This window comes from Mytilus californianus, unplaced genomic scaffold (assembly GCF_021869535.1).
Source record: "Mytilus californianus isolate M0D057914Y unplaced genomic scaffold, xbMytCali1.0.p SCAF_13, whole genome shotgun sequence".
NCBI lineage: Eukaryota > Metazoa > Mollusca > Bivalvia > Mytilida > Mytilidae > Mytilus > Mytilus californianus.
The window spans coordinates 26612600-26625933 of NW_026262615.1; the positions used below are offsets into that span (position 1 = coordinate 26612600).

Sequence of the window (13334 nt, forward strand, 5' to 3'; positions counted from 1 at the left end):
CTATCTTTTTAATGAGGTAACAACAGCCAAAATAAATCACTGACATTGTTTAACCTTATATCAGAAATATATCTATTTCTATTCATAATTTGGGATATATATATATATTTTAAAAGGGATGAAAAATTCAAGAAATGAATAAAATTTTTCTTCTGATTAGGGGTAAACTGTAAAGTAATACATCCTGCTTGACGCACACTGATTAAAAAGATCACACCTGGTCAGAGAGTAATAAATTTTAAATAACATCCATTGAAAATTACAACATCCTGTAAAACTTAAATAACAAGGCCTTTGAATTCACTAGATAAGTAATACACGAGTTTAAGAAAAATATGGTTTTCTTTTTACCTGTAAAACACCTGTACTGAGGTAATTAAACCATTAAACCTTATTAAACTGCTTCTTGTATGCCATGTCTTTAATTTTGACAAAACGTATTTAAATTTAATTAAAATAAATTTCTACTGCAACTTTGGAATACATTTCCTTTTTTAAAAGGTTATCAAGGAAAAAAAGATGAAAGTTTTATTATTATTATTATATTAAATTTTTGATTTTACAAAACAAAGGTGTCGATTCTAACATTTATTAAGTTGCTTTATATACTATTTTATATATATTTTGATAAAAAAAAATTTGAATAACATTAAGATATTTGAATAATGGTTGAAAGTTATAGTATTTTTGATGCATAAATCAATGTGAACATGATATCATGTATATGAAAATTTATTTAACGAACTTAATTTATTACATGATATTTTTTTAATCCAACCAGAAATTTGATCACCTTGTTTTATTTTAATTTTAAATGTGATATACATTTTATATATATATATATATGAATAACAGTTCCTAAATTAATGAAAAAATAATATAGATAGATACAAAAAATAGGTCTAGGTTGGTTAAGACTTGGTCGAGTATGGTTCAGACTAGGTCGAGTATGGTTCAGACTAGGTCGAGCATGGTTCAGACTTGGTCGAGATTGGTTAAGACTATGTCGAGTATGGTTCAGACTCGTATAAAATGGTTAAGTACTGGTCGAGTAAAGGTCGAGTACAAGTTCAGACTGTTTAGTATGGTTCAGACTACAGTCGAGTAATATCAAGTAAATTTCAGACCAATTCAGACTGGTCGAGTAAAAATCAGTTCAGTCGAGTACAAATATAGGCCATTTCAGACTTTTACTGGTTTGTAGTGCTGTGTGTACATGTATACACATCGTAAGTGCATGCGTTTCATATCCATCTTCCAATGAGGTAAACAACATTTAAATCATGTGAAATTGAAGCAAACACATTCAAGACGTTTTCTAAAAACTAGGTTGCTAACATTAGATCAGTTGCCCATCTGCATTTTTAAAAGTATATACAATTAAAGCTCTGGATTACATACTGTTTTTGGTGTATCTGCAGATGCGTATACGTCAACGTATTTATGATACGGTTGATACGTCTTTAAATGACCGACCTCTATTAATAGATCTTGACATTTGTCTTGTTTGAAAAATATATCAAAGGAGCAATATTAATCAATATTTATGCAATACAGTCCCTTTTAAAATGACATAAAGAACTCGTTAATTTCAATTTATGTTATTTTGTTTCTAATACACATCAATAAGCACACGAACATTCGATGTCTTACATTGAGCCTATATAATAACCGAGAAAAGTGATAACTATGTGAATAGTTTTTGAATGATTTCTGTTTAATGTTTTTGCAACTTTGTTCACACAAGTTTTTATCTGCTACATTTGAGTATGCCAATCTAAACCAAGAATCTCATCAGTGCACAATTTTGTCTTTACATGTATATCCTTACAAGTTGTCTATATGATTGCATATAAAAGCTCAGTTATCAAGCCGAATGTTTATCCTGTTTCTTCATATTGTACATATGCATTTTAACATATCATTAACTATCTTACCTTTATAAGACATTATATACCTTTCGAAGAATCAACCCTACGGTCGGTCTTTCATTTGATCAATCCTGACACCCCTCGGTGTGTTCTACGACAAGAAAAACCTTAAAATATTCATTATCTATAACATGTATTATTTGTTACACCGATTGCTACTGACGTAATACAATATAAATGAAACCAATAAACTCTTTATTTGGTGAGAACAAAGCTCAAACCCCATATCGAAATCATTGACCCTTATTATCGTATTACGCCTCTAGCACACTGCGTGACACATTTATCTTAGCAATTGTCTTAGCATGTGGCATATCAAAGCGATCAAGTCTTCAATGAAAGGAACTTCTTCGTTTGGTCTGTACAGAAAATTACAAATTGTTAGCTTTGATGTTTACTGCATTTGCTTTCAGTCTTTTAGCGTCAGTTTCGTCATCTGTTGTTTGTGAGAAACGTTTCAGTTTTTTTTTCAACGTCATGTTGCTTTTATACCAATGATATTCTTAAAAATGTATAGGAGGTCAAATTATTATCAATATATACTTTAGGTTAGGGCAGCTGTACGAAATCCCTGGGCTCATTGTAATTTTATAGAGTGGGATTCAATGAAGTACAATTCGTCACTACAACAGATTGAAGATTTAATCTATCTTCTTAACTTAAATGCAGCTGAAGAGAGTCAATTCATCGCCGAACTAAACAAATGGAAGACAAATGGTATTTAACTATACGCTTATTTTTTGATTTTATCATTGTTCTTGCTTATTTTCCTAACTCTTATTTTATTTATTTTTTTAAATCAACTTTCCCAGAAACTTTATCATTGATTTTCTGACTCGGGCCCAGATATCAGGAAATCAAATTTCTGGATTTGGTATTTTAAGCACATTTTTTGTACTTTAATCAATGAGTAAAGTTTGTTTGAAAACGATGCTGAAAATTTGTATGTCCGAAAGACTAGGGGTGTCTGTTTAAAAAAGGCGCACCTCTGTTAGTATAAGGTCCATTATGTAGTCAAAGTTAGATCAAAATTGTATTGTTCTAGTTATTGAAAAAGGTCTATATCTTACAACAATGGTTAAACATGCTACACAGGGAAACATGAAATCAGTATGCTGAAGTTTCTTATTGATTATATATAAGAAGATGTGGTATGTGTGCCAATGAGACAACTCTCCATTCAACTCATAATTTGTAAAAGTAAACCATTATAGGTCAAAGTACGGTATTCAACACGGAACATTTGGTCTCACCGAACAGCTAGTTAAGAGGGCCCCAAAAAATTACTATTGTAAAACCATTCAAATGAGAAAACCAAAGGTCCAATCTGAATAAAAGCGAGAATCGAGCAACATTTAGAAACCACATCAACAAACGACAACCACTGAACAACCACTGAACAACCACTGAACAATATATTTGTTGAATCTGGAGGTAGACTTTTTTAACAAATGTTTGGCATTCCTTTGGAATGAACTGTGTTCCTCTCTTTGCCGAACTCTCCTTATTTTATTATGAGTTTGAGTTTCTTCAGACACCTGTCAAAAACAAGAAGACCAAAGAAGCCTTATCATTTAATTTCACATTATATATATATAATGATAATGTTCTTTCTATTAACAATATAAACTTTATATAAACATTTCCCCAAAAGCTAGACATTAAAGATGAATAAAAAAAAAACGGCTTCCCCTGCCCCATTTGTATACTTATACCTGGAATTTGAAATAAGCGGTCAATCTATGAAAAAGAGAAAAGATCTTTTCTTAAACTTTCCTTTGCCAACAAAGGTCTCGATGGCGTCAACGTAGGCAATATCCTTCATCATAAATTAGTTCTGTCAAAAATACCTCCTTATTTTAAAGATCAGTCTGTACCAATAATTTCTTATACCTATACCAAACCAATTGCAACTAAAATTTTCAATTACAAACACGTTTTGCAGGATCTCAACATTGACGACTTCAAGTCTAAACCTCCTGATTGCAACTGTGCTAGTTCCCAATTCACATATAATCCGGCTGGCCACGTTATTACCGGAGACCTCAATATTGTCAATAACACTTCCCTGCGAAATTTGTTATCCAAAGGTCCGAAATATCGTGAGCCTAAATCCATCAATTGGAAATACAACTTCAAAATACTGATGGATTCAGTTGACGATTATGCCAGGCAATGGGCTAACCGCGAGAAAGAAGACGTAGATACTCTTTCCGAATGGATTAAGGCTGTGAGGTCGTTGATACAAATCCGAATTAAGAAACTAAATGGGCATATCAATACCCACGCTACATCAATTTTTAAAGACCCTAATGTTGCAAAACACTTGTCCTACCTCCATGACAAATATGTTGTTGTCCCCGCAGATAAAGCCCCAAACAACATCGTTTTTGTGTGTAAAAATCATTACATAAACTTCTTGATAAATGAATTAGGTATTGACAATTCACTTGGAAACTCAACATATATCCTCACGACACTTACCAAAGAGGAAATCCTGGATAATCATAGGTCTGTTCTATGTTCCTTTGGAATTTCAACCAAAGATGAAGAACTGGATCTTCCATCACTGTATTGGATACCTAAACTACATAAGTGGCCTTACAAACAACGGTATATTGCTGGGTCTTCCAAGTGCTCCACGAAACCTCTTTCTAAATTATTAACATCTATTTTATCAGCAATCAAAGCCGGGCTCCAAAGTTATTGTGAAACTGCCTATTCTAGAGGTGGCGTGAATCAGATGTGGATACTAAAAAATTCCAAAGATCTTTTAGAGTACATACAATCTAAGACTCTCTCATCTTGCAATAGTATTTAAACATTTGACTTTACTACACTTTACACAAGTATTCTCCATTCCAAACTAAAAGACAAATTGAAAGAGTTGGTATTACTTTGTTTCATTAAAAAGAATGGCGAAGGTAGATACAAGTATCTTGTCTTATGGAGGGATAAATCCTACTTTGTAAAGAATCACTCTGATTCAAACAAAAAATTCTCTGAAACTGACATTATCAAGATGCTTGATTTCTTGATTGACAACATATTTGTTACGTTTGGAGGACGTGTTTTTCAACAGACTGTCGGAATTCCAATGGGAACCAATTGTGCCCCTCTTCTTGCCGACTAGTTTCTTTATTATTATGAGGCTAACGTCATACAGGAACTTCTTAGGAAGAAAGATAAGAAGTTAGCAATATCCTTTAACTCTACGTTCCGCTATATAGATGATGTTCTCTCACTAAATAATACAAAATTTGGTGACTATGTTGAACGAATCTATCCCATCGAACTAGAGATAAAAGATACTACAGATACAGTTAAGTCTGCCTCATATCTTGACTTACATCTAGAAATTGACAATGAGGGTCGGTTGAAAACAAAACTTTACCACAAAAGAGATGATTTCAGCTTCCCAATTGTGAATTTTCCATTTCTATGTAGCAACATTCCAGCAGCGCCTTCGTACGGAGTATATATCTCCCAATTGATACGATATTCCCGGGCTTGTGTTTCCTATCATGATTTTCTTGATAGAGGATTGCTGCTCACAAGGAAGCTATTAAGCCAAGAGTTCCAAATGGTGATGTTGAAATCATCCCTTCGTAAATTTTACGGACGCCATCACGAGTTGGTTGACCGTTATGGAATAACCGTTTCACAGATGATATCGGATATGTTCCTTATGTCGTAATTACAATACCCTTCCCTTTTCACGAATGTAACTTACCGAATTAAACGATTTACCGTATTTGTAATAACATAAGCAACACGACGGGTGCCACATGTGGAGCAGGATCTGCTTACCCTTCCGGAGCACCTTAGATCACCCCCAGTTTTTGGTGGGGTTCGTGTTGCTTAGTCTTTAGTTTTCTATGTTGTGTCATCTGTACTATTATTTGTCTGTTTGTCTTTTTATTTTTGGCCATGGCGTTGTCAGTTTGTTTTCGATCTATGAGTTTGACTGTCCCTCTGGTATCTTTCGTCCCTCTTCTATGACAAACGAGACGATTTTAATTTTGAAATTATCAATTTTGTTAGCAGTATACCGACTTCGCCTGCATTTGGAATAAACATTTCTTAACTCATTCTGTATCCAAGATCTTGCAAGCTGCTATTCAGACTTTATAAAATGTCACCAGTGTCTGAGCAAAACGTTGATGAACCAGAGTTATATCAAAGAACGTCACGTTTTTTACTAAAAAAGAAAGTTCGTCTGAAGATACCAATACCTTGTTGATGAATATTTATCAACAATACCAGATGGTCTTGAAGTATAAATTCTTGGTACTGACGTTGTTTATCATCGTTATGACGTGTGGTAGTGTTTTATTCTTTGTTTTTATAAATTATTGCTTTTAATGTTTATTTTATTTTTGGTAATATCCATAAGTTGTGGGTCGGTATTTATACTTCCCGTCATTGTGTATTATGGTAAATGTTTCTATTCTTGTCTTTTATATTTGCTTATGTGCTTTGTTTACCTGCCTTTTTGTTTTTATTTGTTGACATATTTGTTTGGTTTAATAGTTATTAAGATTATACCCAAATGTTGACTGTTCCGTTTTGAATTTTCCTCGATGTTCCGTATCATTCATTGTTTACATTTCTTAATAACATAAAATAGGCGTGTTATTATATTATCTTCTAATGATATAATTAGTTATCAAAGTTACCAGGATTATAATTTAGGACGCCAGACGTGCGTTTCGTCTACATAAGACTCATCAGTGACGCTCATATCAAAATAGTTATAAAGCCAAAATGTACATTAAACAAACAAAAAAGATATACTGATTTCAGTATTATACATTAACCACAAAGCGACATTTAATATTAGAATAGTAACTAAAAAAGGTGTCATATTGTAACATAAAACAGGAAACAATTTCAAGGTTATGGGACAGTAAATGGACTAGGTCACAGATTTCGGTCAAATTGTGCATATAACTTGTGCTCGTTGAATTTTATCTGAAAGTCCAAAAAATAATCCAATTTCTTTTTTATTTTCCAAAATATTACTGTTGGAATTCTTTCAAAATAATAAACATGTGTATAGGAAGCACATCAAGTCGACGAAAAGAGTTCACAAATTTACCTTAAAATCAAAAAAGTTTATATTTTTACTCCATAGATTTTTCTTAAAAAACTATATGTTGTTGGTACATAAATTTCCGTTTGAATGATATAAAGTAATCATATGGTCACCGACTTCGTTTTTTGGTGTATTTACAAATCAGTTACCTTGTCTGTAGTCAAAAACGTGAAAAATCGACGATTTAGGGTCTACAACGCGATTACGTTACGATTATTTTGACGATTTGTGTATTTTTACAACAAGTACACCACTTTGCTTGATGTATACCATAAAAACGAAGTCGGTGACCCTATTATTATTTTACATCATTAAAACAGAAATTGTTGAATCAACAACATATAGTTTTTTAAGAGAAACCTATGGAGTAAAGTTGGAAATTTGATGATTTAAAGACACATTTAAGAACGTTTTTCGCCGAATTTGTGTGCTTTCTATACAAATGGGCACTAATTTGAAAAATTCTATCAGTAATATCTAAGGGGGAAAAAGATAAAAGCATCGCTTTTTCGATTATCAGTTAAAAGAGCCAAAGGCATATGTAAAATTTTACGAAAATATGTGACATAACCCATTTACTGTAACTTGACCTTAACTGGTCATTGCCTTGTTCCACATTTTTTCATGAATTGTAAAGAAAAGTAATGTTCTAAATTGATTATAATCAAATATTGATTTCAAAATTATACATCCAAATATATTGAACTTCATTAAACACATATCAAGAAAAAAAAACCAAGAGTTCAGAAATAAATATTAGATATACACTGAAATTAAATAACTTCCAGCTTAAGGCTTGTCAGATTTCTCTAATAAATAATTAAGTCATATATGATAAAATGTTAAAAATAGACATGCAGTACAAAAACAAACAGTAAGATCACTGTTTATTCAAAGTGGCTTTGTCATAATGATTTATCGCTCTACACATTCAATTGTAACATAACTAAAACCTCACAAAAAGCAAAATTCAAATGTGAACATTTTAGCAATTTTTATACGTAGCTACGTTAAAAAAAATAATAATAAACCAGGTACAAAACCTTCCATAAATGTGTACAACGTAACACAGTTGATCATAACAATTTATCAAAACTATGATAATTTTTTGATATAACATTTGTTATAATCAATCAATTGTAGACAATAAGAGCTACATATGTTCATTAAAAGAATCTGTCAATTTAAAAAAAAAGTCAGCATTTCTTTCCAAATATGTTTAATCATCCTATGATTACCATGATAACGAGATGGAAATATGTTTAATACAACAACTTTTGTAACCTATAGCTTATTGAGTAAACGAACAAATAATACTTACAATATTCATTTTAACCATAAAAAGGCAGAATAAGAAAAAGAAGAATAACGTCAATCAATATTTTTGAACCCATTAGAACAAAATATCATAAAATCAAGCAAAAATACCGATTAAAAATTTCGCTCTTCTACAATTATACATTTATACTAATATTTATTTGATATATGCGTATGAATAGTTATTGCTAGGAAAGGAATTAAGACTTCAGCTTTGTATCGATTTTCCAATCTTATAAACCTATCACAGTAACAAATAAAATGTTAAGGAATCGAATAACCCCAGAAGGATCAAGTCCAAGATATTAAAGGAGATGCAAAATAAACCAATGGGACATTCAAACTCAAGATTCGAAAATAAACTGACAACGCCATCGCCAAAACAGAAAAACATCAACAGACTAATAGTATACAATAAAGGCAACAGTAGTATACAGCTGTTCAATAGTCATAAATCATTTAAGCCAAAACAAATCCAGGTCATAAATCAAAACCGAGGGAAACACATCAACTAGAGGAGAGAAACAACGGATCAACAGGAACTCTGAACTGCTACAAAAACAAATGACAACGTACATAGAAAGGGACTATTTGATAGCAACTGCCACAACAAAACACAACATAGAAAACTGAAGACTGTGAAACACGAACCCCACCAAACCATTGGGTAATCTCTGGTGCTTTACATGTGGCACCCGCCTTGTTTCTCATGTTACTATAAACCCGGTTATAAGTCCTTTTCTGTAAATCATACGTCCCATTCGCGAAAAAGGGGGAGGGGCGAAATTTTAGTTACGACATTAGGAACATATCCGCTATCATCTGTGAAACGAATATTCCATAAGATTAACGAAGGGATAATTTCAACTTTACTACTTTGAACTCTTGGTTAAATAGCTTCCCTGTACGTAGCAACCCTCTATCCTGGAAATCATGATAGAAAATACCATACCTAGAATATCGTATCAACTGGGAGATATAAACTACCTATGCAGGCGCCGCAAGAATGTTGCTACATTGAAATGGAAAGTTCATAATTGGAAAGCTGAAATCATCGCTTTTGTCGTAAAGTTTTGTTTACAACCGACCCGCACTGTCAATTTCTAGATGTAAGTCAAGTAATGAGGCGGACTAAACTGCAGCTGTCCTCAATCTTAAGTTCGCCATTTGTAAACAGTAAGTGAGAGAACATCATCTTCATAGCAGAAAGTAAATTTAAAGACTACGTAGGCGTTATAAAATTAAGCATTCCCTGTTATGTATAGCATGACGCGTGCCTCATGTGGAGCATCGTCTGCTCATCTTTCCGCAGCACCGGATATCATCCCTAGTTTTGAGTTGAGTTTGTTTTGCTCTGTCTTTACTAGTTTTTGTGCACTGTTGTTTGTCTCTTTGGATCGGCGATTTTCGTGTTTTCTGTTTGTTTTGCTCTCTAACCTCCCTCGGTCTAGAAAGTCCTACACATTGACTACAAGATGCAGAGATATCTCGGACTGGGTTTTTTTACGGACTTCCGTCTTGGTGGTTATTGCTGTTTGCTGTCCTGTCCTATATATTGCCAATTCTATATCTGTTATATATTACTAGGTACAAGTTTTTTCCAAGGTTCAACAATCGGTCTTGAATTAGTCGATGAAATCCGACAGCAGATACAAATATTAGTGAAATATGCGGATGTTATATGCAAATCAGCAGATGCAGAGTTTTCAAGAGTATATGCAGAGCTCAGAGAAATTGGAAACACATTAAGTCAGACTGATAAAAGAATCTCAACTCTTGAAAATGTAAGTAACAACAACAAACAGTATGATGTAATCAGTCCCCGATTTAAATGTGGAAGAGAGTTCTAAAATATTGCAATGATGTCGATTCCCTTGTGCTTTTTGTTTATTTCATTTGTGGGCTCCAATTATCCTCTCTATAACTTGACTAAAGTCTGATATCTGATTGTAAAGACCCAACAAAACTCATTATGCCTTTGATAGATATCCAATAATTAATATTTGGGTATCATACCACTCGATATTATTACATTGAAGAATTTTAAATCAATTGTCGATGTACATGAAAAAAATCCCATGAGAAAATATTAACCTATTAAATTTTGTAGAAATCAATAGCTATCTTGAAAAATTTATTGAATAAGGAATATCAAACAAAATCTGTTTTAATCAACTACTTTTTAGCTCACCTGGCATGACGAGCCAAGTGAGCTATTCTCATCACTTGGCGTCCGTTGTCGTACGTCGTCGTCGTCGTCGTTAACTTTTTACATTTTGAACTTCTTCTAGAGAACCACTGAATGGAATAGAACCAAACATGGCATGAATGTTTCTTATGAGGTGCTGACCAAGTGTTGTTACTTTGTAGCCGATCCATCATACAAGATAGCCGCCAGCGGGGGACTTAGTTCAACACAGGACCTATGAGAAATACATACAAATGTCTTCTTTTAGAAAACGACTGAATAGAATGAAACCAAACATAGCACGAATGTTCCTTATGAGGTGCTGACTAAGTGTTCTTACTGTGTAGCCGATCCATCATCCAAGGTGGCCGCCAGCGGGGGGACTTAGTAAAACATAGGATCCTATGCGAAATGCATACAAATGTCTTTTAATAGAGGACCACTGAATTGAATGAAACCAAACATAGCATGAATGTTCCTTATGAGGTGCTGATAAAATGTTGTAACTTTGTAGCCGATCCATCATCCAAGATGGCAGCCAGCGGGGGACTTATTTTAACATTGGACCCTATGGGAAATACATACACATGTCTTATTTGAGAGAACCACTGAATGGAATGAAACCAAACATAGCATAAATGTTTCTTATGAGATGTTGACCAGGTGTTGTTACTTTGTAGCCGATCCATCATCCAAGATGGCCGCCAGCGAGGGGCTAAGTTTAGCATAGGCCCTAAGGGAAATGCAAACAAATGTCTTCTTATAGAGAACCACTGAAGAGAATGAAACCAAACAAAGCATGAATGTTCCTTATGAGGTGCTGACCAAGTGTTGTTACTTTGTAGCAGATCCATCATCCAAAGTGGCCGCCAGGGGGGACTTAGTTTAACATTGGACCCTATGAGAAATACATACAAATTTCTCCTTTTATAGAACCAAAGAATGGAATGGAACCAAACATAGCATGAATGTTCCTTATGAGGTGCTGACCAAGTGTTGTTACTTTGTAGCCGATCCATCATCCTTGATGGCCACCAGCGGGGGGCTTAGTTTAACACAGGACCCTATGGAAAATTAATGCATACACAAGTCTTCTTATAGAGAACCACTGAATGGAATGAAACCAAGCATAGCATGAGTGTTTCTTATGAGGTGCTGAACAAGTGTTGTTACTTTGTAGCCGAGCTATCATCCAAGATGGCCCCAGCGGTGTCTTAGTTTAACATAGGACCCTATGAGAAATACATACAAATGTCTTCTTTTAGAGAACCACAGAATAGAGTTTAATTATCAAACAAAATGTAGCCTCAATCTTTATTTAAGTATGTTATGATTTTTATCTTTTTTTATATGATTTCAAAAACCCAAGTGAGTCAGGTGAGCGACACAGTCTCTTGAGAGACTCTAGTTTGATAATCTTAACGACTGGTCATGCTGCAACCTTGTTGAAGAGTTTTTCTATTTTATTAGGTGAACATAATGTGTGCACAATAGTTGCTTGTACATTGCATGTGTGGACGTATGTCTGATTCTGGCATGTAACAGTTTTTGGATCAATTGCAGCTGGGATGAGGTGTTTTCCTCAGTCTGAATACATGCCGTATTGATGTCAAGACTTCGAATTTTACATTTTCACATGTGTAAATATTTATTATGAGGGGCCAGCGGTTAGAAACCAGATTCCTTACAATCAAAATTTACTTAGATAGTGTGTAGATATAAGAAGATGTGGTATGAATGTCAATGAGACAACTCTCCATCCAAGTCAAAATTTGTAAAACGTAAACCATAATAGGTCAAAGTACTTCCTTCAACATGGAGCCTTGGCTCACATCGAACAGCAAGCTATGAAGGACTCCAAAATCCATTCATTCAAACAGGTAATCCAACTGTATAATCTTTGTAAAATAAAACGAGAAACAAAAAACACTTATAAACTACATCAACCACTGAACAACAGGTTCCTGACTTGACAGTTGCAAACAAATACAGCGGGATAATCTGTTTAACAGGCGCCAACACTCAACCTACCCTGAACATCACAGCATAAAACATAAATTGAAATGGCTTCACTCAATCACAAAACATATTAACAAAAAACAAGCAAACATACACTGAACGAATAAATTTGATCTATGACACAATGTAAATGATCCTAACAACATAACGTTACATAATTTGACAAAAGAGTACATTCCTTGAAATTCCCTGCATTTGCTTGCTATATTCTTTCACCTTTTACTTTTAGCAATGTTTGGAATCATTTTTGGTCATTTTTGTCGAACAATAATGTGTTAAATTGTTCTTTAGTAAGCATTAGTGTCACTTGGTAGGGATAAGTTCAGGCAATGAGGATATGTGATAAGAAGTTCATCTATAAAATGACGTAAAGTTAAAATCAGCGAATCGTTTATAATAAGAAAAAAGAAACAACCGCAATTTGGCGAGTGAAACATTCATTTTCATGTTTATGCAATAGACCCTCTTTGGCATTGATTCTGCATCATGCTGTTATGATATACAAATGTCAAGTTTATTTTGAATAAAAGCCAGCTGGTCGACTTTTATTATTTTTGCAGACATTAGCAATACAAGGGAAAACACTTTTTGAAGATGGATCCTTAAATGGTATGTTTAATTGTAGTATCACCAATTTGGAAGTTATCTTCAGTCAACATTATTAAGCAATATTTGATTTGATATTTACCATAATTCTATTTTTTAACATTTACACCTTATATCTTTACAAATATCAACAATATGAAATTACTAGAAAATAACAGTAAAACCAATGTGTATT

The 13334-nt window shown here is 33.5% G+C and overlaps 1 protein-coding gene across 2 annotated transcripts in view; it reads left to right on the forward strand.

Annotated features, from left to right (window-relative positions):
* LOC127723427 (uncharacterized) overlaps positions 1 to 13334 on the forward strand; it is a 246666-nt gene that overhangs the window by 225139 nt on the left and 8193 nt on the right. For both annotated transcript variants that reach the window (XM_052230050.1, XM_052230049.1), the window contains exons 4-6: positions 2480 to 2648; positions 9934 to 10130; positions 13114 to 13162. In XM_052230050.1, the coding sequence (XP_052086010.1) occupies positions 2480 to 2648; positions 9934 to 10130; positions 13114 to 13162 (415 nt within the window). The remainder of the gene's footprint in view (positions 1 to 2479; positions 2649 to 9933; positions 10131 to 13113; positions 13163 to 13334) is intronic.